Consider the following 21,527-nt stretch of genomic DNA (forward strand, 5'->3'; position numbering starts at 1 on the left):
CGAGTCAGACGTCCCGACTGTAGACCTTCACTGCGCAATTGATCCAAAATTACACCGGATTTGTAAAAACGTATTGATAATGCTAATACACTGTAACACGGCAAGGTCGCAAACCCCGATCCACATTAAAGTCAGTTTGTGCGGTATTTTTAATTTATATTCTTGTATTAATGTTAAATTTAACTGCGTTGTTTGTGTGTTTTTAGCGATACAAATTCTATTTGAATAAGAAACTGAGGATGCTCGTGCAGGCGAAATCGAAATCAGCTGACTTCAATATGAACCTTTTGATAGTTTCATAACATTGACGTATAGCCAATAAGTTTACGTAAAAATACGATATATATCTGTTAAAAATAACTTTAGATACAAAAAACTTGGAGTTTATTAATAGATAACTTTCATTGAGGAAAGTTTGTGCATATTGAAATGGCATTTGTGTTGGTGTTGGTGTCGCAAATGAAAACTTGGTTGGTGCAATAAATTGCGTGAAGTTTTTTTGCATTCTGATTCTGAACTTGTTCTGTAATTCTCAATATAATAGCCTATAGTTCTTTGACATAATCATTTCTGCACGTTATTATCAGGTTCCAAAAAAAATATTAAAACTGAATTAAATAAATACAAAATATTTTAAACTTATGATGTACTTTTTCACGTTCACTAAAATCGTACTGCAGTGACGGTTATAATTTGGTTCTTGTGCATCAAAGGTAAAAATATTCCCTGCCAACTTAGGTTTTGTGTGTTTTAGTTTATTGCACTTGCATGCCAAAGGTTGCTGACCTCTGGTATAAAGCCAGCTTAATGAACACGACAAGCTATGTCACTTTAAAAAAAAGGCTATGATGTGTACACACACGTCTCAACGTAAATTTTGTAAAAATGTAAAAAATACGGGCATTTGTGAAACAGACAACTTTCCTCGCATGGTTTGTGATGAAGATAAATTCATTTCGACATGTCTGACATATCGACTATCATGTTGCGTCGTGTATGGAGGAAGAAAGTCTTGTTGTTTTACCTATGCTGTACATCCGAAAAAGCAGTTACATGTCGCGACGTGCTCTACATCTGACAGAGAGTAAATATTTTCCAGGTACGCTTATCAGCACGAACCCTGAATCAGCGAAGCAGTGTCGATAATTAACTGCTGCTGTGACACCAATACCGCAAACAGGAAAGTTCTTTCAACAGAAAATCAGTTTTGATATTATTCTTTCGTTGTAAACACTAAACTAAAGTTAAAAATTGCTTAACATTTTTTAGAATCCTTTGGTATTTGAAAGGTGTTCTAGTTCGCGTTTATAGAGATGAAATTTTTAGTTCTGCTGTTCTTCTTTGTGACTGTCGCAAAAGCAGAAGTCCGTCAGTTTCAAGGCAACTTCGGTGTCATATCTTCACCAGGCTTTCCCAAGCCTTATGAAAACTACTTAAACGAAACATGGATTGTAACAGTTCAGCAAGGATACAGGGTCAAAGTTACTTTTTCATATTTTGATCTGGAAGACTCATTTGACGTAACACCTTGTGCTTTGGACTACGTGGAGGTTTGACTACAATCAGTTTTATAAAAGTGTGCTTTAAGTTTCAAACTTTTACTGCAGGTATTTGACGATTCAGGAAGCAGTGCAACATCATTGGGCAAGTTTTGTGGCAACAATGAACTTTACAGGTATAAAAATAACGATCATACGACAGACGGTGATTCTCCGCGAGGAAATCACCTTTACATGAGCGACTGAATCGATAACCTTGTGGTTTTATCCATTCCATTTTCAGTTTCTTGCTCGTGCAAAATAAAAATAATTGGATTTGAGAAATATGCATATAAATACGTAATGAAAAGCGGATACCGTGAACTTCGTATTTGTTAGACTGGTTCCTTAATTTAGCCAGAATCTATCCCTGTAATGAGCATTGGCACCCTACCAGCGACACCAATTTATTCCGATAGGAAGTCAATAATTGAAACTTTTGGAAGTGAGATTGAAGTCAGCTGTATAATAAACCAACAAAAAATCAAATTATCGACTTTGTTTTTACATTTTTGTTTTAAAATGATTCCAAAATGGTGAATATGCAGTTTCATATCTTAACAATATTGTCGTAAAGGAAATTAAAATCATTGCATTTCGCACTCACGTGGTATAGGAGAAACATTACATTTTTACAATGCCGCCATATGAATAAAAATACTTGTTTCAGCGACGATGCACCAACCCTTTTCGTTCAACAATTTCGATCTACTACTAATCAAATGAAAATACAAATGGTTACGGATTACTCCAATGAAGGAGTAGGATTGCGGCCACCAATCGGGTTTCGAGCTTTTTATGTAAAAGAAGGTTTGAAAAACCGATATCCTATTTAGCTAATTGTGGAAAATAACAGTTGGTCTTCTGTATGTGTTCAACTTAGACAGAAATGAGTGCACAGAGCTGCAAAAAGCTGCATCAATGTCCAACCAACCGGAAAGTGTTGGAATGTGCGATCACATTTGTAGTAATTATCCTGGTGGATATTCGTGCTCCTGTCGAACAGGCTACAAACTACACTCCGACAATTTCACTTGTGTTGGTAAGTTGCTTGTAAGTGACAACTCAAAAGGCACTATCGGAACATTTTAAATCGTAGCTAATGTTTAAATGCGTGGTGCAACTTTGTGTACAAAAGTATCACCTGTAGCCAGGGTTACCATCGACATGGACTAAAAATTTAGCATCTTGCTTTCTGATGCCGAAATATTGAATTTTTGTCAGAACTCCGCCCGATTTTAATGATATTACTAATGTTTCGTCAGGATGGTTGACATTTTTATTCCAAACGTGATTCATCCAAAAACGTCAAGCAACGCATCCAGCAAATAAAAATCTGAAAAGTTACAGGAAATAAGCACATTTGCATTTCCTAAGACACAGATTGTGAAAATAAACACATATCTTAGATCATAGAAATAAGCACGGTATGGGTCCTTTACACGTAGCCTATATTGTTTTACGAATCACACAAGTTAACCTACCATTTGAAAACCATGAAACAGAACGTTGCTTTAAATATAGTTTAAACACTGATTCGAAGTATTACGATTATTTTCTATTTTTCAGGTGATTGTCAAAATGTTGTGATTGCAAACCCTGTAGGAATTAATTACATAAATTCACCTGGATTTCCATCTTTCTATCCACGCAAGACAGAATGTTCGTGGAAAATTCAGGTAAAATGACATTGGTGTTTATTCCAACCAAAGCGGAACTTGTGTTGCTTACTTTCACACATCTGTTGCTTAGACTGATCCTGGTGGTAACATTGTATTTAGCTTCAATAATAGTTTCGGTGTTGAGCAGCATTCTTCTGGGCAATGTCCTTACGATTGGTTAGAGGCAAGTATTCCTAAAATTGTGAAATTCTGAGTGTACAGTTGGCAAAGAACTTTTATAACATAAGTTTTGTTCTGATGAAATGTATTTTTGAAATGATCAACTTTGCAGATAATAGATAGCACGGGAAGCATTGGATACTTTTGTGGCCACATTCCACCACAAAATGGAGCTGTGTTTAAATCAACAACTAACTGGATAAAAATTGTCTTTCATACCGATGACGTGACAGAAGATATTGGATTTAAATTGACTTACGAAGCACAAGGTATTTGTCATGTATTAAAGTGCAATTGCAATTGAACGAAAAACTTTTTTCCGTGTTCAAATCAACTCTTGAACTTTTACGTATTTTGAATTGCCGTGCAAAGTGACACGTTTAGTTTGACAATTTAAACGGTGTCCGTGGTTCTTTTATTCTCGTAAAAGGTCATAACGCGGTCGTTATCTTTTCTCAGAAATACGTTGCGAAATTCCCCAACCACCAAACCACGGAAGAATGACCAGCCCAGCACCGAGCACAACAAACAGTCCCCAATATGTCCCTTATTCTTCAGTGATTCGTTTTGAATGTAATTTTGGTTTTCGTTTGATCGGAAGCGCTAAACTGATATGCCTTAAAGATGGTTCACTAAGTGATTTTGTGCCGACGTGTGAGGTGTTTTAGCATTGTTAAAGTGTTATATATCACGTAATCAAACAATATTACAGACTACAAATAACACATATATACTTTTTTCTGTACCCAAATTGCCCAAAAGAGAAAATAATAAAGTTTGTTTAGTGCAAAATGTGTTTAATATTCGCATGGAATTATACATACATAAAAATGAGCTATGTCTATTCCAAAGTGACATCTAATGTAACTTACGTGGCTTTGCAATAAAACAATTGCCCTGCGGCAAAATGTTAAAGGCGTTCAACCGGGTAAACCAGAAAAGTCTGGCGTTGTCGAGTCATTTTCACAGCTTTCAAATAGTTCACTTATGTGTAGTTAAAAACTGGATTGCTTGGCTTCTGAAGTGATGTTGGTTCTGTAACGGCATTGTCGAGAAAACGAGGCTAATTTATTTGAGTTTTATTGCAGTTTGTAAAGCAAAAACAAGCTTTAAAACAGATACAGATTATTTATTGTTTCAAAATCACAAATTACTAGGCAAATATGAATCCAGGAATAATCTCCAACTGTCCTCGCGATGATCAAGATACAAAGGTAATATTGGTCACTGGTGGTGCAGGATATTTAGGTTCAACATTGGTACCACAACTTCTAAAGGAAGGCTATGATGTTGTTGTATATGACAAATTCAGGTATATCTCATAGTGTAATTATAACGAAAATCAAAAGTAAATCACAAATTCTTTCAGATGGGGTGTGTTTCCACTGAATTCATTTGTCAGCAATCCTCGACTAAGGTTAATTAATGGGGATGTTTTGGACGAGCCTGCTCTTGCTAAGGTATTTTGAAGCATAGGCCTACTTAGTTGGATAAAGTGCAATAGTATATTTATTTTTACTTGCTATGTAAGGCAATGGAAAATGTCGATGCCGTTATTCATTTGGCTGCCATTGTTGGGTATCCTGCGTGTAGCAAAGATCCAGAGCTTGCTAAAATGATCAATGTTGAAGGAACCAGGAATGTAACTAAAAACCTTAAAGCCCATCAAAGAATTGTTTACGCATCGACAGGTATATCCCGCTTTTTAATTTTGACTTTTAAACCATATTCCTTGGTAGTTATGTGGAATTGACAAAAATAAAATTGCAGGTTCTTGTTACGGCGCGGTCAATGGTACATGCACAGAAGACACGCCTATTAGTCCAATTACTCTTTACGGCGAAACGAAAGCCCAAGGCGAAAAACTCATTCGAGAAAAGGGCGGTGTTGGTCTCCGTCTTGCAACTGTGTTTGGTGTAAGTATAATAAAAGTTAAAGCGTTCTCCATTGATTAAAAACATACATTTTCTTCTGCGCTTCAGGTTTCCCCACGTTTACGATTGGATCTTTTGGTCAATGACTTAACCTCGAAAGCTCTGGATAAGAGAACTTTCGATCTCTACGAAGGGCGATTTCGTCGCACATTTCTTCACGTTCGCGATGCAGCTCGGGCTTTTGTGTTTGCTATCCAACACTACAAGTAAGAGAAATCGCTTAGAACTAGTGATGGCCCCAGTTTCAACAGATGCGTGCGTTTTACCAGCGTGGAAAAGATAATTGCAGCACAATTCATTCATAAACTTGGTCTTGAATAAAAAACTAAAAACGGAAGCCAATAAGTATAGTTTTGTGCAGAAAAGTAATAACACGAGTTCTTTGCAAAATTGTTGTGTGTTTGTATTTTGGTATTAGGTGCAGAACATTACTTTTTCTGCGCGATGTTTCAACATGTGTCATCTTAATGTTTTGTTCGCAGTTCAATGTCGGGGGCTGCTTTCAATGTTGGCGATGAATCCATGAATATGATGAAAATTGAAGTTGCAAGACTTATAGAATCAAACGTACCTGGTTGCAAAATCACCGAATCCAATAACGGAACTGACATGGACAAACGCGACTACGCAGTTTCGTACGAACGGATTCGTTCATTGGGCTACAAAGCTAATATCACAATGAAAGAAGGCTTGGAAGAATTGCTGAAAATTGTTCCAAACATGTCACCCGAGGAGATTTTGAGGAGTAGAAATGTTTGATTGATGTGCTTTCAGTGGTTCATACAGTTTCGTAAGATTTTGCTTCCTCGTAGTGTATACAAACGCAGGCTAGCCTACATATTACTGCACATACAATTCTTAGTTAATAATAAACTTTGTAACGGTGTTTTTGCTGCTTTTGTGAACTGTCTTCCTATAATGCGCCCTATCCCGTTTGGAGTTTTGCAAATAAATACCATTTATTCAAAGTATTCAATCTCTTAGCAGATGAGTTAGTTGGGATTGTATTGGGGCTACCAAGTTAGCAACGTATGTGGTAAAGTAAACAACTTCTTGAAAGGCATTTTTTTTACTACAGGTTTCCAGATCGAATTTAAATTTTCGAAATTATCCGAATAGTGGGTATTTCTTGATATTCTACCAACTATGGACACCGAATCCCAAAAATATTGACCGCGAATCATACAAAATTCACTTTTTAAATAACGGTGCTCTCTTACACGGAAATGTGGTGCTATACGAGACAAACACCAGTGAATTTATCGCACGATATCTGTCTTGACACATTCCTACTTTTACTAATACCGGTACTAGAATTGCTTCGACGGTAGAGAAAATGTCGCTCCGCAATAATCACACGCAGACCGTTTATCCCGATTAAACAGTTTATCAAATCGGGCTTGTGGGATAAAATCCCAAGCCGGCCATTCACGAGTCTGTGGATAGTTGGACAGAACACATTTATGAACCATTCGCACAAGCAAACGCATTTCAGTATTTACCCCGATTTTCAGACCAAAGAGACGCTAGTCGACAAAACTTTTTTTCCAGTCGACAAAACTTCAAACGCACATAACTCTGCCGTTACTCGTGGGATTTCGATAATTTTTTGGCAAGATGCATGGATTAACACAAAATTTATGAAAATGTAAAAAAAATTGACAATTTCGAACGATTTTTGTAACAGGTATTAATGAGCATTTTTAATAGCATTCATTAATAAGCATTCATAAATCAGCTATAACGTTTTACATATAGGTCGACAGGAAAGATAATTCTACCACCATTGGAAAGTCCTTAAAAATCCCTTTACTGCGATACCTAACTTGTGCGCGATTTCGTGGGGGAAATATGTTTATCGACCGAATATTAAATATGACCGTCGTAACAAGAATCAGTCTTTTGCTTATAACTTTGGCTACAGTTCGACGTAAAAGACTTCTACCACCATTGCAAAGCTTGCACAAATACCTTTCCAACGATACCAAACTTGTGTTCTCATTCTACCAAATGTATATGTTTATCGACTGAATATTAATTATGACCGTCATAAAAAATTCAGTCTTTTACTTGTAACTTTTTTCATAAATCTCTAACTCTTACAATTGATTTGATTGTCATAATATTTGTGTAATATGTATAAAAATATTTAAATAACTTGTTTGTAGCAAAGTTGTTTTTGAGGCACGTACTTTTTTGCTTGCACCTTTCACTCAGCAAGGATGCCAGCGATGTCGGCAACGTGAGTGATCGGCCTCATTACCCGCTGGCTCGAGCGGCCGCGCAACTGATCGGAGGTGAAAAAGCTCAAAGTCGTGCGGCAAGTTTTCCAAACGGAGTTAATCAACTGTTTTTTGTTTTTTTGAGAAACTCTATGTAAACTTAGGCAAAATACTGCCTCGATTCAATTCGTTTTTACAACAAAGTACTGCCAAAGTTTACAGCAATATTCTTTGCAAGTTTTCGAAAAAGTTTTGAAATGTCTTTTTCCTTGTTCAATGGTTTTAAGATGGTCTGCAGCCAGAAAAAGGTAGCTTGATCTTTTGTTGATAAATTGTTGCGGTTGCTGACGTTGGATCATTTTACAGTCTATAGACTACTATATAGTCTATCTACTATAGTAGAGTCGAGAGATATGAAACGGGTATCTCTGGCAAGCAGACAAAGTGGAGGATCCTGGAGAAGAGTGTTCGGAATCGGTTGCTGTTCCTCTCGGACAGCAACGCCAGGCGGTTTGTATGTCCATATACAGTTAAATCAAGCGATGACTTTTGTTGAGACTTTACGGCTTTGAGTATGCCCGGTGGAAGGATAGACCACGCGATCGTTGAGTTATCCAATACTCCCATTGTTGAGGATGTCGAACCTGTCGTCGTAAGCTTCGGTACAAACAACATCCTCAACATGAACGGGAGCTACCAAAGCATTGCTCAAATCGTGGAGCTTACAAAGGAGCTCATGAACTTGTTTAATGTTCTTTACCCCAAGGCCAAAGTAAGTTTATAGGCTATTAATGAACTTGAAATTTGTTGTTATTTTGCTTTGTATCTTGTATAAAAACAAACTAATCAAAAAAATGTTCTTCTAACAAATGGTTTTATCGTCTAACTGCAAAGAAAACCACTTATCACAAAACTTGCGGGACTAATGTATTTAGTCTTATCGCCGTCGTCCGTCACAAAATTAATCTCCGCTATCGGTTATGGTAACTACATGGATAGGTATAAAGTTTTTGAAAGAACGTCTGGGAAAAATGGATAAGTATGAAACATATTGATGGGTTGATTTTGGTTTTAATTATGTGTCTGTATTTTACAGGTTTACCACTGTGGTATACTGCCACTTGCCGGAAGACGAGGATTTTGCGTTGGTGATTTGAACAGGAAACTGCAACAAATCGTGTGTACTATCGCGTACAAGTGGCAGATGTGTTACATATGTTTGTACATACTCGCATGCGAGGAGGGGCTGCGGAAACGAGGTCACTTCACATTTCTGCAACGCAAAAGCGTCAGAGAAACATCGAAGAGGGAGGAGCTCTAAAGGCTAAATTCATCCGATTTAGAAAATGTACACCACCACCCAACAACAGATCTCTTTAAAAAAAATACAATTTCACTCCGTCGATGTAATATCATGCAATGTGCATCGCTTATACTTCTGCAACTCTCAAATCGGGACATAAATTCCTGAGGCATCTATCTCATGCGACGAGCATCCTTTTGTACGTAACTTCAGCACTGATCAACCCCTCAAAACCTTATAATAACTAAATGGGGTCCCTCGATCAGCGACTGTGACAGCCGATACATCGATGCAATAGTGCTGTTCAAATAAATATAAGTCATGAGATCCCTACGTTTGGAAACTATATCGCGACAAGACTCCGTTTCACTGAACCTGATTTGGACCCAACCGGGTGACGTGGAATGGATCTTCGACTAGCGCCTGCCAAATCAGTGTGTTTTAACTGTTGCTGTGTAAGCGTCTATAGGCCGTTGGTTCTGCTTTAGTACTGTTCATGTTTTGAAGAAACTTCTGTGCAGTGCTGTATTATATTACTGGATTATCGACAATAAACGGATTTATGAACAACTTTGGACTGGCTTGAAGCTTGCTGGATGTATGTGTTTAGTCGGGAGTTAGACTACTTAGAAGACGCACAGACTTGTGTAAAAGAGGTAATTAACTCCAACAGTAACCCTGAGATGGAGAAGGCAAGTTGCCTACGAGGCTGGGGTGCCATCAAGACTCAATCGGATCCTTTGGGTACGAGGACCGAGACGCAGTCGTACCCCACGGTCCCGCAGCGGGGGCGTATAGCTCCGACAACTGGTACTCAGACATTGTAAACGAAGAATCTTGGAGAATGTTGAGTAAAAGATGGCTATCTCATTTTACGTTGGGAATGGTATAATTGTGGTACACGAAATATTGTGCAAGCTTTGCAATAGTAGTAGAATTGGCTTTCCCATCGAACTGTAGCCAAAGTTACAAGTGAAAGACTGATTTTTTTAAAGATGGTCATAATTAATATTCGGTGGGTACATAGATTTCCCCCACGAAATTAAAAAATCGGGTCGTTCTTCCATGGTTCTTCTGTCGTTAGTAAATACAAATGCAGTATGTTGCGCAGCTCGTACACCAAAACAATCCATTAAAATATATGGCATAAATCCACAAAAAATATTTTTCCAAGAAAAGACAATTTAATTTTTGATTAACCGGGTGAAAGCATAAAGAATTGTTGGTATGCATTTGGGGGGTTTTAATTTTTAGACGAGCATAGCAGGATTGAGTTCAAAAATCAAAATTGATAAGAAAGTGTTTCTGCATTGAGTGATCAAAGTAAACAATTCTTATTGTAAAGCCTTGAGTTTAAAACTAAGTTCTGTGACAACTAACACCTATAGGTTGCCGCGAAGCCTTCATTAGTCATGTAATATTCGCCGCACCGAGATCTAATTAGAGTGATGCCCAACAAAACAATATTTTAACTAAAAGCTTTTTTTGTGGTTCGGTTGATGAAATACTGGGCCAAAGTTATGCTCAAATGCTCAATGTTGTTCTAAATCTTGTTTATCTGTTCAGAAACAGATTTGGTTGATTTGCTTGTTGTGCCGAAATTTTTCCGTATGTGGGCCGTTATTACTGTATGTGACCTATATCTTGAGACCTCCTGCTGTGGAAGATTTGACTTGTTAACAGACACCTCCTAAGAAAGCATGCACAATGTCTGGTAATGCAACTTCATCAACGTCAAAAACACGGATGTTTGTGCCAAGCGAACTAGCTCACCCTGCAAACATTAAAAAAATCCATCAGAGAAAGATTCAAGTAAAAAATTATCCTTACACAAAAAAGTTGGAAAAGGTTGGCGGTTATTCATCATGTAAGGTGAGTATTACTTACAACATAAATTAGTAGATATATTGAACTAATTTATAAAATTATTGCCTTGATAATACAAATTGTAAACAAATTGTAAGCCTTTTTTTGGCTGGTTATTGTTTCAAAAAAGTCACCAGCGAGGTTTTGTAGGATCAAAAAGTTTGGGAACAAATAGGCCAAAAAATGACCTAAAGATTTTTGTGATCATGTCTATGAGTGACAGCATGGTTTTGCTTTAAATAAAAAAAAAATAACTTTGCACTTCTTGTACCTATCACAATCACAGTATGTTTCCCGTTATATATGAAACTTACTAATAAAAGAATTTGCATACCGCCACATGTAGGCAGTTTGATAGGTGATGTACATGTTGGGTGCATTGGTTCCTGGATCAACAATATAAATCGTTTTTCGAAGGTAATAAATTTTGGATTACTTTTAGAATGTGTTTTAGGAAGAGGGATGCAAATGTGTGGGATGGAAAAACACAAGTTCACAAAAAAGCACACCAAATGATGTACCATCTCATGATGTAAGAGTTTTTGTTGTTATCTCATGACTTTGATTTGGGATGTATTTGTGATTTTTACCAGTGTAGTTTTCAAAACTATAAACAGCATAATTAGCCATTTTTAAATAAAATGTTACTTAAATTTAATGTACTGAATATTTAAATTATGTAATGTATCATAAATGTCAAAACCCTTTCTGTCTGTTTAAATGCCGAAAGCAATTTGGAAAAATGTAGTATATAATAACGGTTATTTTACTCTGGTGTTGTTTTTTGTAGGATAAATTAGAAACAACAGAAAGGTGTAGGGGCTGTGGCCACACCTTGTCTACTCATGTAAAGCATCTTAACACTATGAGTATGGTGTTGGTTTTGAGTTATTGTATTGACTTACGATTTTAAGGTTAATTTATTTTGCACTTTGGTAGAAGAGGATGAGATCAACAGGTTGCTAAACATGATTGTTGATGTGGAAAATCTAGTAGTTTGTGTTCAGAAGGAAGAAGACACAGATACTAAACAAGTGTATTTTTACTTGTACAAGGTACAATTACCTTTTTCATTATTTGAGAATCAATGCTTACAAATTTGTGTCTGTTGACTACAGCTGCTTCGGAAATGTATACTGCAAACAAGTCGCCCAGTAATTGAAGGTCCTTTAGGTTCACCTCCATTTAGTCAACCAAGCATCAGCAAAGCTGTAACCAATTTCATTATTTACAAATTTGGGCACTTACCACAAAAAGTAAAAAAAATATTTGAACATGTTTTTACCAGAGCTATTATGTTAAAACTGTAAACTATTCCCAGGAATTTCAAGTGATGCATGAGCTTGCTAAAACATTTCTTGTGTACTTGAACCAAGAAACATTTGATACACCATCAGCCAGAAAATCATGCAATGGAGATATTCAAGATTACAAGATGAATTACACGAGGTTAAAGAGTTGTGTATTCTCATGTATTAGAAAAAGGATAACAGAACAACATTAATGTTATAATTGAAACAGATGGTTGTGTTACTGCCGTGTGCCCAAGTTTTGTGAAAGCCTTACAGCGCATCTACCAGTTGAAGTGTTTGGAAGACCCTTTTTAAAGTCTACTTTTTCTTCACTGAGACGAAGAGTACTGGATAACTTCCGTTCCGAAAAAGTTCATGTGCCTGCAGACAAACGAACTTTAATCTTATCACATTTTCCAAAGTATTATGACAGCTACATACCAAAATATAGCCATATTTAAAATCACAATTCATAACAGATTTCTATCCATGTTGGAAGAAGAACTGAATGCGAATAGCTCTCCTATTTGGGATGTTGATTTTTCGCAAATGCCTGCTCATATGCCTCTGCCATCACCTCATTCAAATGACTCTGCAAGTATGATTTTTGTTTTTTGTCCTTAATTGTGTTCTGTGACAACTTTGTTTAGATGAACTCTTCATAACCAGCCCTGGTACTCCGGGTAGTTTCGGCAACTTGTTTACAATTACCTCTCCGATTGGAGTGCCTCACACCCCAAATGAATCAAGTCGGTCCATAACTTTTGGGTCATTTACTCCAGGTAAATGGTTTTGAGAAATAATTTTTTTGTACAAATGCCTATGCTGCACAACATTACTTTGGACATGCTTGAATAGCAATCCAGTTTATTTTCATATTTATTGAAGAATTTCCTACAGTATCCAAAATCTTAAATAAATAATTGTTGAATAAAACTCCACCTCTAGGAAAAGATGGAAATGCAAGGGGTGAAAAAAGAAAGATGTTTGATAGCAACACAGGCCTTGATGAATCAAAACAACCTCGCTTTAATGAAACTGACGGAGAAGTTTCTTTTGAAGTTCTTAGTGAAGTTGTTGCTACTGTCACAGACCCAGTTCAAATGCTTGGCCCTGAAGTAAGCCATTGATAATGTTTGTAAGTCTACCTATATATAAAGGCAAACATTGTTGTATGAGATTAAATAAACTCAAAAGGGAAATATATCAAAAAAAACGGTAGAAGAAAAAACATAAATAAAGAAACCAAAAGGCAAAGATTTTCCTTATAAATAGGCTGCTCAGCTTTCATCTCAGTCTGCACGAGATGAAGCAGCTCGTCAAGAGGAACGAAGGGGTTTGATTGAGTTTCATGTGATTTCAAATTCTGCTGATGCAACAAAGCAAACCTTGATATGGTTGGTTGAAATACAAAATGTTTTTGCTCGTCAGTTGCCAAGGATGCCAAGAGATTACATTGCAAGACTTGTTTTTGACACAAGACATCGAACTCTTGCATTAGGTATATATAACACCAGTCAACAAAGTCAGTAAAGTACAAATTTTGTACAAAATAAATTTAAAGTTTTATTGCAATAAACTTCACAAGCATAGAAATGTTTATTAACAAGTAAAAATCTGTCTGCTTTCTTTCTATATATATTTTTTTTGGGGTAGAAAAACATAATCAGTATTTTGAAACAACACTAAAGTGAATAAAAGTAGAAAAGGATCGCCACTAGCACCAGCACAAGCCCTGTATAAAAGGTGTTATACATTGCAATAGAATGGAGAATGAATCCTAGATTTAAAAAATTAATTAACAAGAACTTTACTTTGCATCTTTGTTAAATAAATGTAAGGTAATTCTTCTTTTGTTTTTATTGCAGTTAAAGAATCACGTGTGATTGGTGGTATTTGCTTTCGAATGTTTCCTACACAGCATTTTACTGAAATAGTTTTTTGTGCGGTGACTTCAAATGAACAAGTGAAAGGTTATGGAACACATTTAATGAATCATTTAAAGGAGTATCACATCAAGCAGGTTTTGCAAATGTTCTTACGTCTAAAGAATGTACCAACAATAACTTATCATTTACAGAATGTTCTGCACTTTTTGACTTATGCAGATGAGTATGCCATTGGTTACTTTAAAAAGCAAGGTTTTAGCAAAGAAATTAATGTGCCTCGTTCAGGGTATGTTGGATATATTAAGGACTATGAAGGAGCCACTTTGATGGGCTGTGAATTAAATACTAGAATTCCTTACACTGAGTTCAGTAACATTATTTCCAAACAGAAAGAGGTAAGTTTTATTCAAATAATTAGGTTTTTGTTTCCACTGTTGTAACACTTTTGTATTGTGGCAAGATTTTAGATAGTTTGTAACGGCAAATGACTTTTCTTTTGTGCAACTTTGTTGCCAGATCATAAAATATCCAACCTTACAAAATTGTAGATTCTGAAAAAGCTTATTGAAAAAAAGCAGCAACAAGTAAATCAAGTGTATTGCGGTTTATCCTGCTTCAAAGATGGTGTGAAACAGATTCCTGTAGAGAGCATTTTGGGAATAAGTAGGCAATTGCAACTTTACAAAAAATAATTTTTATTCATGACAAACTCCTCTTGATTTTTAGGAAGCACTGGATGGGAATCATTAAAGAGTCGAGAGAAAAAACAAATACAAGACAGTGTGGAAGGCCTTTTAAACCCTTTGAAATCAGTTGTACAAAGTTTAAAGGTAAATCTTTGAAAAGGTTAATGCAAATTCGTTTTAGATGCCCAAAGCATTTTTTAACTTTTTTGCATTAAACTTGTTTTTACTTATTTGTCACACCTTGTTTGTTGGATGCAAAACATTTAAAAAGTCCAACCATTTACTTTTCTGACCTATTTACAAACTTGACATACAGTTGTTTGTTGTGTAACGTGGATGAGGATATCAACTTGAGATATATTTACAAGGAAATTATAAATTTAAAAGTTTTTAAATGCCTGCCCAAGAGCCACACACATTTGTTTTTTTTCTTTGCTTGATTTGGAACACTTTACTCGCATTGGAGTGCTTGGATTTTTCATCATTCACGCCTCAAATTTTTGAAAATATGTGTAATTTTTAACACGGCTTTTTTAGAATCACAGTAGTGCATGGCCATTTTTGGAACCAGTTAAAAAATCGGAAGTTCCAGATTATTACGACGTGATTAAAACGCCGATGGGTAATATCATATATATTTGTTTTATAATTTGAGTAAAAATACTAATATGTTTTGTTTAGACCTCAAGACGTTGGGTGAACGAATACGACAAAAACAATATTCAACTCGATCAACGTTCATTGCAGACGCACAACTTATTTTTGATAACTGCCGATTGTTTAATTCTGTGGATTCTGATTATTATAAATGTGCTAATATAGTTGAAAGTTTTTTTTACAACAAATTGCGTGATAACGGCTTGTACGAAAAATGAAGTGAATTTACTGGTGCGTGGTGTATAATATGCAGTAGTACACAAGGTTCTTCTTCATTACGCGATAATGGTTGTTGCGTTTACGCAAGTACTTTTATCTTACTGGCTTCTAGTTGTTTTTTTGTTTTTCTCATGTTAGTGTGCAAATAGGAGCACGGAACAAACTCGAATGTGTTAGCTGACCTGCGATGTGCATTGTCCACACATTAAAGACCTGGTTAAAAAAATTGGCCCCAACCCTCCACAAACGATATACTGATGTTAATAGTCTTTTTCGAGACGCGAGGGGCGCCGGATATAGTAATTAATGTCAGGGGGCGCGACCAAAAGAATTTTTAAGAACCACTTGACTGGTTGTTTTTTGCAGTTGTGAGTGTGAAGACAATAAATAAGCACGGAACAAACTCGACTTTTGCAGCCAACCTTCGATGTGAATTGTGAAATTGCAATCCACTAAACCAAACATTTAGCAACTAAATTTGAGGAGTGATGTTAAAAATAAATAAAAAGCTGTTTTTGAATTGGATTTTTTTCGAGGAGGGGTAGCCGACCTGTGATGTACATTGTCCACGCATTAAAGAAAAAAATTGGCCCTATCCCTCCAAGCGACTGATATTATTAGACTTTTTTGAGGAGTGGGAGGCGCAAGATTTGATAAATAATATCATGATGACTATGGTATTCAAGAAATGTTCTGTAGTCGCGATGCCAGGTCCAGACAAAAAAGGTAAGCGCCAAAACGACCCTACAAATTTGGGTCTCAAAAATTGAACAAGGAGATACATAAATCGGTCAGGGATAGTAGGTACTTTATCTGGAATGGTAACCTTATTTTAGTTTAACAATATAATATTTAGCACTGTTTTGGCCGCTAAAAATTTTGACTTCGGTCACCGAGACGTTTGAAGCACTTCAGTTGTGGTATGTGTTTGTCTGTTTCTTCGCTTACAAGAAAACATGTAAGTTAATTCATTGTTTCTGTATAATAGCGTACTTGTTTTTTATTTAGTGCTGCGCTTTCATAGTTTGACTGCGTATTTATGGATTAGACCGGAAAATGACCTACAAGAGTCTTGATATAAGGTTAGGCGTCGGACAAATGAATCCCTCTTCAACCGGGCTTGTAAAGCTGTCCAATGCCGAATAATTCGTGTACCGTTATCCCTACGTGTGACATCACCACTAGTTTCGCAACACTATAGCATCCATTCAATATGAACGAGTAAGGATTTTCTATTATCAACCCTGTTGTTGCGTGGTCAGCACTTGGCCAGGGAAAACATGCGTGTTGCCACACAGTACTCCCAGGAGAGTTAAAACCAACTCGGTTTATGTCAATATTCAGAGTCAAAATATTCCTTTCTTCCGTTTCGTTCAGGGCACCAATATATGACCATAAAGGTTATCGAGTCAGCCGCTTGTAAGGTCTCAGAGATATTTAACAGGGTCTTGATGGCCTGAGCGGTTATTGAGTCTCTTTGATGGTTAAACCTGCTTCTGCCCCGTTCTATAAAGCACCCAGAACCAAGATCTCTTCCCGAATAATTGTATTCATTTCTGTTATCTTCTTCATTACGACGGTACATTACAGCTTTCAATACAACGTTGTTAGGATGCCAGCAAATAGAATCAAATAGAATGAATTAGAATGGATTATAATTAGAATGAATTTACCGGTCTAACCTGGGCTTTTTAACGCTCTCCATTATGAGAGCTGATTGGTCAATAATGTCACGTGATATCATGAGGCGCTTGAAGTAATATAATACAAGAACATAGGTGTGATGTGACATAAGCATAGGAGAACATTTTATGTGGTAAACAGGATGTTGAATGAATCACTTTACTCGAGAATATACGATGGCTCAATGATTTGGGTCACATTGTGGGATTATGCAAGCGCTGGCCTCTGTGACGTATGTTACACACGCAAAACATTACGCAATACAAACACTGGTTTCTGTGACGTATGTTACACGCTCATATAGTTCTAAGTTTACATTTTGAATCAGTCATATAGTTTACATTTTTGTGTTAGGGATGATAAGTGAGTCACCGGTTCATGGAAGTTGGAAACCAAATCAAATCACATCATGTTTATTTTGCGCAGAAGGCCAATATGTATGAACTATAGTAGCAAAATATTAAAATAGCCTAGCATGGATATTGAATAAACCTTAAAGACGCCCATATGATGGTGATTTCCTCACGGAAGTCGCGATTGCACTTTGAGGTGATGGGTCGCAACCGGCCGCATCGGACGGTTAACTTGTGAGTTTACACACAAATAAGTAGGCCTATATGCGGATATGAAAAAAATTTTGATGTGGTGGGACGATATGATAATATCAATAACTGTACAAAAAGTAACTTATCTGTGTCCTTGGGCCGATTACCGAAAAGTTTTAGGTTACTTCTTGCATGAAATATTACTTCACGCTGGCTAACAATTTTTAAAACAGTTTATATTATTATGCAGTGTTTTGCCTGTGCTTGTTTTATGGCAAAACTATTCATGCGTGAGTGAAAGTTTCAAATATTGAGAAGGCGGAGAACCAAGCGTTTTCGTGGTTTTTGTTTGTCTGTTGGGTTTAATCAGCGCTATGAAAATAAGATTTGTAAGTGCTTTCCTGAAGAACTAATACGCACTGTGGTTAAACGAAAATTTCCCGCCGAAATTAATTCTGCCAATTACATACGAAAGTGCATGGCAAAAATATCGCATTTTCTTAGGCTTGTTTGTTCCCTCTTTTAAATCTGGCGGCCACAAAGTTTATTTTTACTTTTAAATTTGTTTGGATATTGTTGGTTATACAGTGTCCGAAAATATAGGTATATATTGTTATTACAGCACATGGTCATAAAATCAATTATTGTGGTATATGTGAATCACAATCAGAAATCACATAATGTGATAGCCTACCATAATACCCACAATGATTTTGAACGAACTTTAAGTGACTATGGCATGCAGTATTTAAGTGTTATGTGTGGATTTAACATAGAATTTGGTGTGCTTCAAATTAGGATCCAAGTGTGAAACTGCTGGTTCAGACATGTGCCACATGAATTAATTTTGAAAGCTCGTAAGTATTTTAAGCTTATAAGTCAGTGTAGGTTTTGCACATTTAACAAAATTCTTCCAAAAAATAGCCTACTTGTTCTGATATGTTTTGTAACTTAGGTTTATTTAAATTTTTTGGTGGCAGATTAAAACAAATTCTATTCATTTGCTAAAATGGAAAGTAACAGTCAAAAATTAAGTGGTGGGCGTGGTTCTGCACTGTTCCAGTTACTGCAGAACAAATCTTTACAGAAAGTTTCTCAAAAATCAGTGGGCGAGGAAATTACGTCTCAACCCAAAGGACAGGAGGAAACAACACATTCCAAGGAAAAAATTGAAACATGTCAACAAATCATGCTTGAATCAAAATATTTCCCAGCTGGAAGAGGTCAAGCATTGAGAAGACTTCTTCCTGCGGAAAATAGTTTTTCATTTGGAAGGGGTACAGCATTATCAGCTTTCAGTAGCACTTTCAGTGGAGGGGGGCGTGGTGCAGCTTTATCTTTATATGCCAAGTCAACACAGCCTGGTGGCTCATCTGGCATGATGCAAACAACTCCTGGATCAGATATGCGCAACAATACTAAAACTGTACAGAAATCTAGTTTGACTAAATTACAAGTTGAATCTGACATGGACGTTGTCAAAATGGAAAATAATTTGAAAGAGCTCGAAATTGACAAGCAGGAATTGGTTGAATATCATGGAACTAGTGGAAGAGAAGTTCCTTTGTTTGTGAACTGTGTACAAGTAAAATGCCAAAATGATGCAGTTTACCAATACCATGTGTCATTTAATCCTCAAATTGATAGCCGGAATATGAGGTTTATTCTTCTCAATCAACACAGGGATGTTATTGGGAAAACTAAAGCATTTGATGGAAGCATTCTTTACCTTCCAAAGTTTTTAGGAGTCAGCACCACTCTCCAATCCAAAAGGCTGACTGACCAAACAGATGTAAAGATAAAAATTATGATGAGTCAAAAGTTACATCCAGCTTCATCAAAACTAATACCTTTCTACAATATTGTGCTGCGAAGGGCAATGCATTTACTTCAAATGTGTCCAGTTGGACGAAACTATTATGATCCACGGAATCCAAGAATAATAGAAAGGTATCAACTGATGCTGTGGCCAGGGTATGTCACTGCCATAAAAACCTTTGAAGGTGGGATGCTTCTTAATATTGATGTGTCTCACAAAGTTTTGCGGAAAGAAACAGCTAGACATGTAATGGAAAGCGTATATAAACAAACACCAGGAATGTTCAAAGAGAATTGCATCAAAGAGCTTGTTGGTTCTGTGGTATTGACTCGGTACAACAACAAAAACTACAGGATAGATGACATTGCTTGGAACATTACTCCAACTAGCTCCTTCACCAATTCCAAGGGGCAAAGTATTACTTTCCAAGACTACTACCGTTGCCAGTACAAAATAGAAATTCAGGACTTGCTGCAACCTATGTTAGTTCATCGACCAAGAAGACCAACTCAAAGAGCTCAACGAGAAAAGGCTGGAGAAGACCAAATGATATGCCTTGTTCCAGAGCTTTGTTACCTCACTGGCCTGTCTGATAAATTAAGGTCTGATTTTAGAGCGATGAAAGAAATCAAAGAAATTACATGTCAACCACCAGATCGCAGAGTGCAGTACATTGAAGAATTTTTAAAGAGAGTCAATAGTAACCAAGAAGCAAAAGAGGAGCTGCTGAGGTGGGGACTTAAAATAAGTTCTCATGTTTCCAACACAACTGCAAGGCAGTTTGGACCAGAGAGTGTAATGGTGGGTGAGCAGCAAGTGTTTAAGTGTGGACCAGATGCAGATTTCACCAGAGAAGTGACTCGTACAAATGTAATCAAACCAGTTTCAATACACCGGTGGCTGCTGATCTTTACTCGCCGAGATGCAACCAAAGCAGAGCAGTTTTTTCGGAAAATGGTTGATGTCGGCAGAAAAATTGGCATGGACATAAACAAGCCTCATTTTATAGAACTAAGGGATGATAGAAGTACATCATACAAAGATGCTATATCATCATCTATAGTTCCCACAGTCCAGCTGGTTGTATGCATATTTCCGACATCACGTGATGACAGATATAGTGCAGTCAAAAAACTTTGCTGTGTTGACATGCCAGTTCCATCCCAAGTAATCTTGTCACGAACACTTCCAGAAGATGCCAAGTTAGGCAAATTTAGGTCAATCACAATGAAGATAGCATTACAAATTAATTGCAAGTTGGGTGGAGAATTGTGGGCTGTTGATATTCCACTAAAAGGTCTAATGATTTGTGGAGTGGATGTTTACCATGATTCTGCAGGCAAAGGAAATTCAGTTGCTGCATTTGTTGCCAGCACTAACAAGCTGCTGACCCGTTGGTATTCCCGTGCCATCATGCAGCAACCTCACCAAGAAGTAATCAGCAGTTTGAAGCCTTGTTTCACAGAAGCTATCAAGAAATTCTATGAAGTTAATCATACTCTTCCAGCAAGAATTGTGATATTCCGAGACGGTGTTGGTGATGGTCAGCTTAAAGAAGTGTCTGAACATGAAGTATCTCAACTCAGTTCTTGCTTTAAAATGTTTGACAGCATTGCTGGTGGGGCATACGAGCCAAAGTTAAGTATGGTGATTGTGTGCAAGCGTATCAATGTAAAACTCTTTGTCAAGCAAAATGACAGTCTTATAAATCCTCCTCCTGGATCTGTATTGGATCATCTTGCTACTAGACCCAATTGGCCAGATTTCTTTCTGGTGTCGCAGCATGTCCGTCATGGAACTGTGTCACCTACGCACTACATTGTAGTTAGCGGCCAAGAACATTTGAAAGCTGATCACATGCAAAGACTGGCCTATAAACTAACTCACATGTACTATAATTGGCCAGGAACTGTGCGTGTACCAGCTCCATGTCAGTATGCTCACAAGCTTGCTTACCTGGTAGGACAAAGTATTCGACAAGAACCATCTATTCAACTTAGTGACCGTCTGTTTTACTTGTGAGTTGTATTTTT

The 21,527-nt window shown here is 36.8% G+C and overlaps 4 protein-coding genes across 4 annotated transcripts; all 4 read left to right on the forward strand.

Moving 5' to 3' along the window:
• Nucleotides 1-1,313: 1,313 nt before the first annotated feature.
• On the forward strand, nt 1,314-4,047 carry LOC145902932 (mannan-binding lectin serine protease 1-like). The gene is made up of 8 exons (XM_082991021.1): nt 1,314-1,550; nt 1,608-1,675; nt 2,209-2,348; nt 2,422-2,580; nt 3,108-3,217; nt 3,291-3,383; nt 3,492-3,648; nt 3,839-4,047. Exons 1-8 carry the CDS (start codon nt 1,314-1,316, stop codon nt 4,045-4,047), a joined length of 1,173 nt encoding a protein of 390 aa, XP_082847147.1.
• A 378-nt stretch (nt 4,048-4,425) lies between these two features.
• Nucleotides 4,426-6,272, forward strand: LOC145902630 (GDP-D-glycero-alpha-D-manno-heptose dehydrogenase-like). Its single transcript, XM_082990673.1, has 6 exons — nt 4,426-4,691; nt 4,749-4,839; nt 4,911-5,070; nt 5,150-5,295; nt 5,362-5,519; nt 5,796-6,272. The coding sequence occupies exons 1-6, from the start codon at nt 4,543-4,545 to the stop codon at nt 6,070-6,072; spliced, it is 981 nt and encodes a 326-aa protein (XP_082846799.1). The 5' UTR covers nt 4,426-4,542; the 3' UTR covers nt 6,073-6,272.
• Nucleotides 6,273-10,408: 4,136 nt separating this feature from the next.
• Nucleotides 10,409-15,849, forward strand: LOC145904054 (histone acetyltransferase KAT2B-like). The gene is made up of 17 exons (XM_082992278.1): nt 10,409-10,710; nt 11,159-11,236; nt 11,495-11,573; nt 11,644-11,759; nt 11,823-11,960; nt 12,026-12,153; nt 12,226-12,417; nt 12,476-12,594; nt 12,647-12,778; nt 12,945-13,114; nt 13,272-13,497; nt 13,865-14,019; nt 14,077-14,280; nt 14,434-14,548; nt 14,612-14,715; nt 15,109-15,193; nt 15,253-15,849. The coding sequence occupies exons 1-17, from the start codon at nt 10,546-10,548 to the stop codon at nt 15,444-15,446; spliced, it is 2,400 nt and encodes a 799-aa protein (XP_082848404.1). The 5' UTR covers nt 10,409-10,545; the 3' UTR covers nt 15,447-15,849.
• A 2,835-nt stretch (nt 15,850-18,684) lies between these two features.
• On the forward strand, nt 18,685-21,516 carry LOC145903544 (piwi-like protein 2). The gene has a single exon (XM_082991631.1). It carries the CDS (start codon nt 18,685-18,687, stop codon nt 21,514-21,516), a length of 2,832 nt encoding a protein of 943 aa, XP_082847757.1.
• The last annotated feature ends 11 nt before the right edge of the window (nt 21,517-21,527 follow it).

Source organism: Ascidia mentula, chromosome 5, assembly GCF_947561715.1.
Source record: "Ascidia mentula chromosome 5, kaAscMent1.1, whole genome shotgun sequence".
Classification (NCBI taxonomy): domain Eukaryota; kingdom Metazoa; phylum Chordata; class Ascidiacea; order Phlebobranchia; family Ascidiidae; genus Ascidia; species Ascidia mentula.

What these genes read in the sequence shown, in the direction of transcription:
- LOC145902932 (XM_082991021.1), top strand. Translation starts at nt 1,314, where the DNA reads ATGAAATTTTTAGTTCTGCTGTTCTTCTTTGTGACTGTCGCAAAAGCA. An exon ending in GGCAACAATGAACTTTACAG is followed by an intron (nt 1,676 to 2,208) that starts GTATAAAAATAA and finishes TACTTGTTTCAG; the next exon opens with CGACGATGCACCAACCCTTT. An exon ending in CGACAATTTCACTTGTGTTG is followed by an intron (nt 2,581 to 3,107) that starts GTAAGTTGCTTG and finishes TCTATTTTTCAG; the next exon opens with GTGATTGTCAAAATGTTGTG.
- LOC145902630 (XM_082990673.1), top strand. Translation starts at nt 4,543, where the DNA reads ATGAATCCAGGAATAATCTCCAACTGTCCTCGCGATGATCAAGATACA. An exon ending in ACGAGCCTGCTCTTGCTAAG is followed by an intron (nt 4,840 to 4,910) that starts GTATTTTGAAGC and finishes TTGCTATGTAAG; the next exon opens with GCAATGGAAAATGTCGATGC. An exon ending in TTTGCTATCCAACACTACAA is followed by an intron (nt 5,520 to 5,795) that starts GTAAGAGAAATC and finishes TTTTGTTCGCAG; the next exon opens with TTCAATGTCGGGGGCTGCTT.
- LOC145904054 (XM_082992278.1), top strand. Translation starts at nt 10,546, where the DNA reads ATGTCTGGTAATGCAACTTCATCAACGTCAAAAACACGGATGTTTGTG. An exon ending in ATCTTATCACATTTTCCAAA is followed by an intron (nt 12,418 to 12,475) that starts GTATTATGACAG and finishes AATTCATAACAG; the next exon opens with ATTTCTATCCATGTTGGAAG. An exon ending in TTTTGGGTCATTTACTCCAG is followed by an intron (nt 12,779 to 12,944) that starts GTAAATGGTTTT and finishes CTCCACCTCTAG; the next exon opens with GAAAAGATGGAAATGCAAGG.
- LOC145903544 (XM_082991631.1), top strand. Translation starts at nt 18,685, where the DNA reads ATGGAAAGTAACAGTCAAAAATTAAGTGGTGGGCGTGGTTCTGCACTG.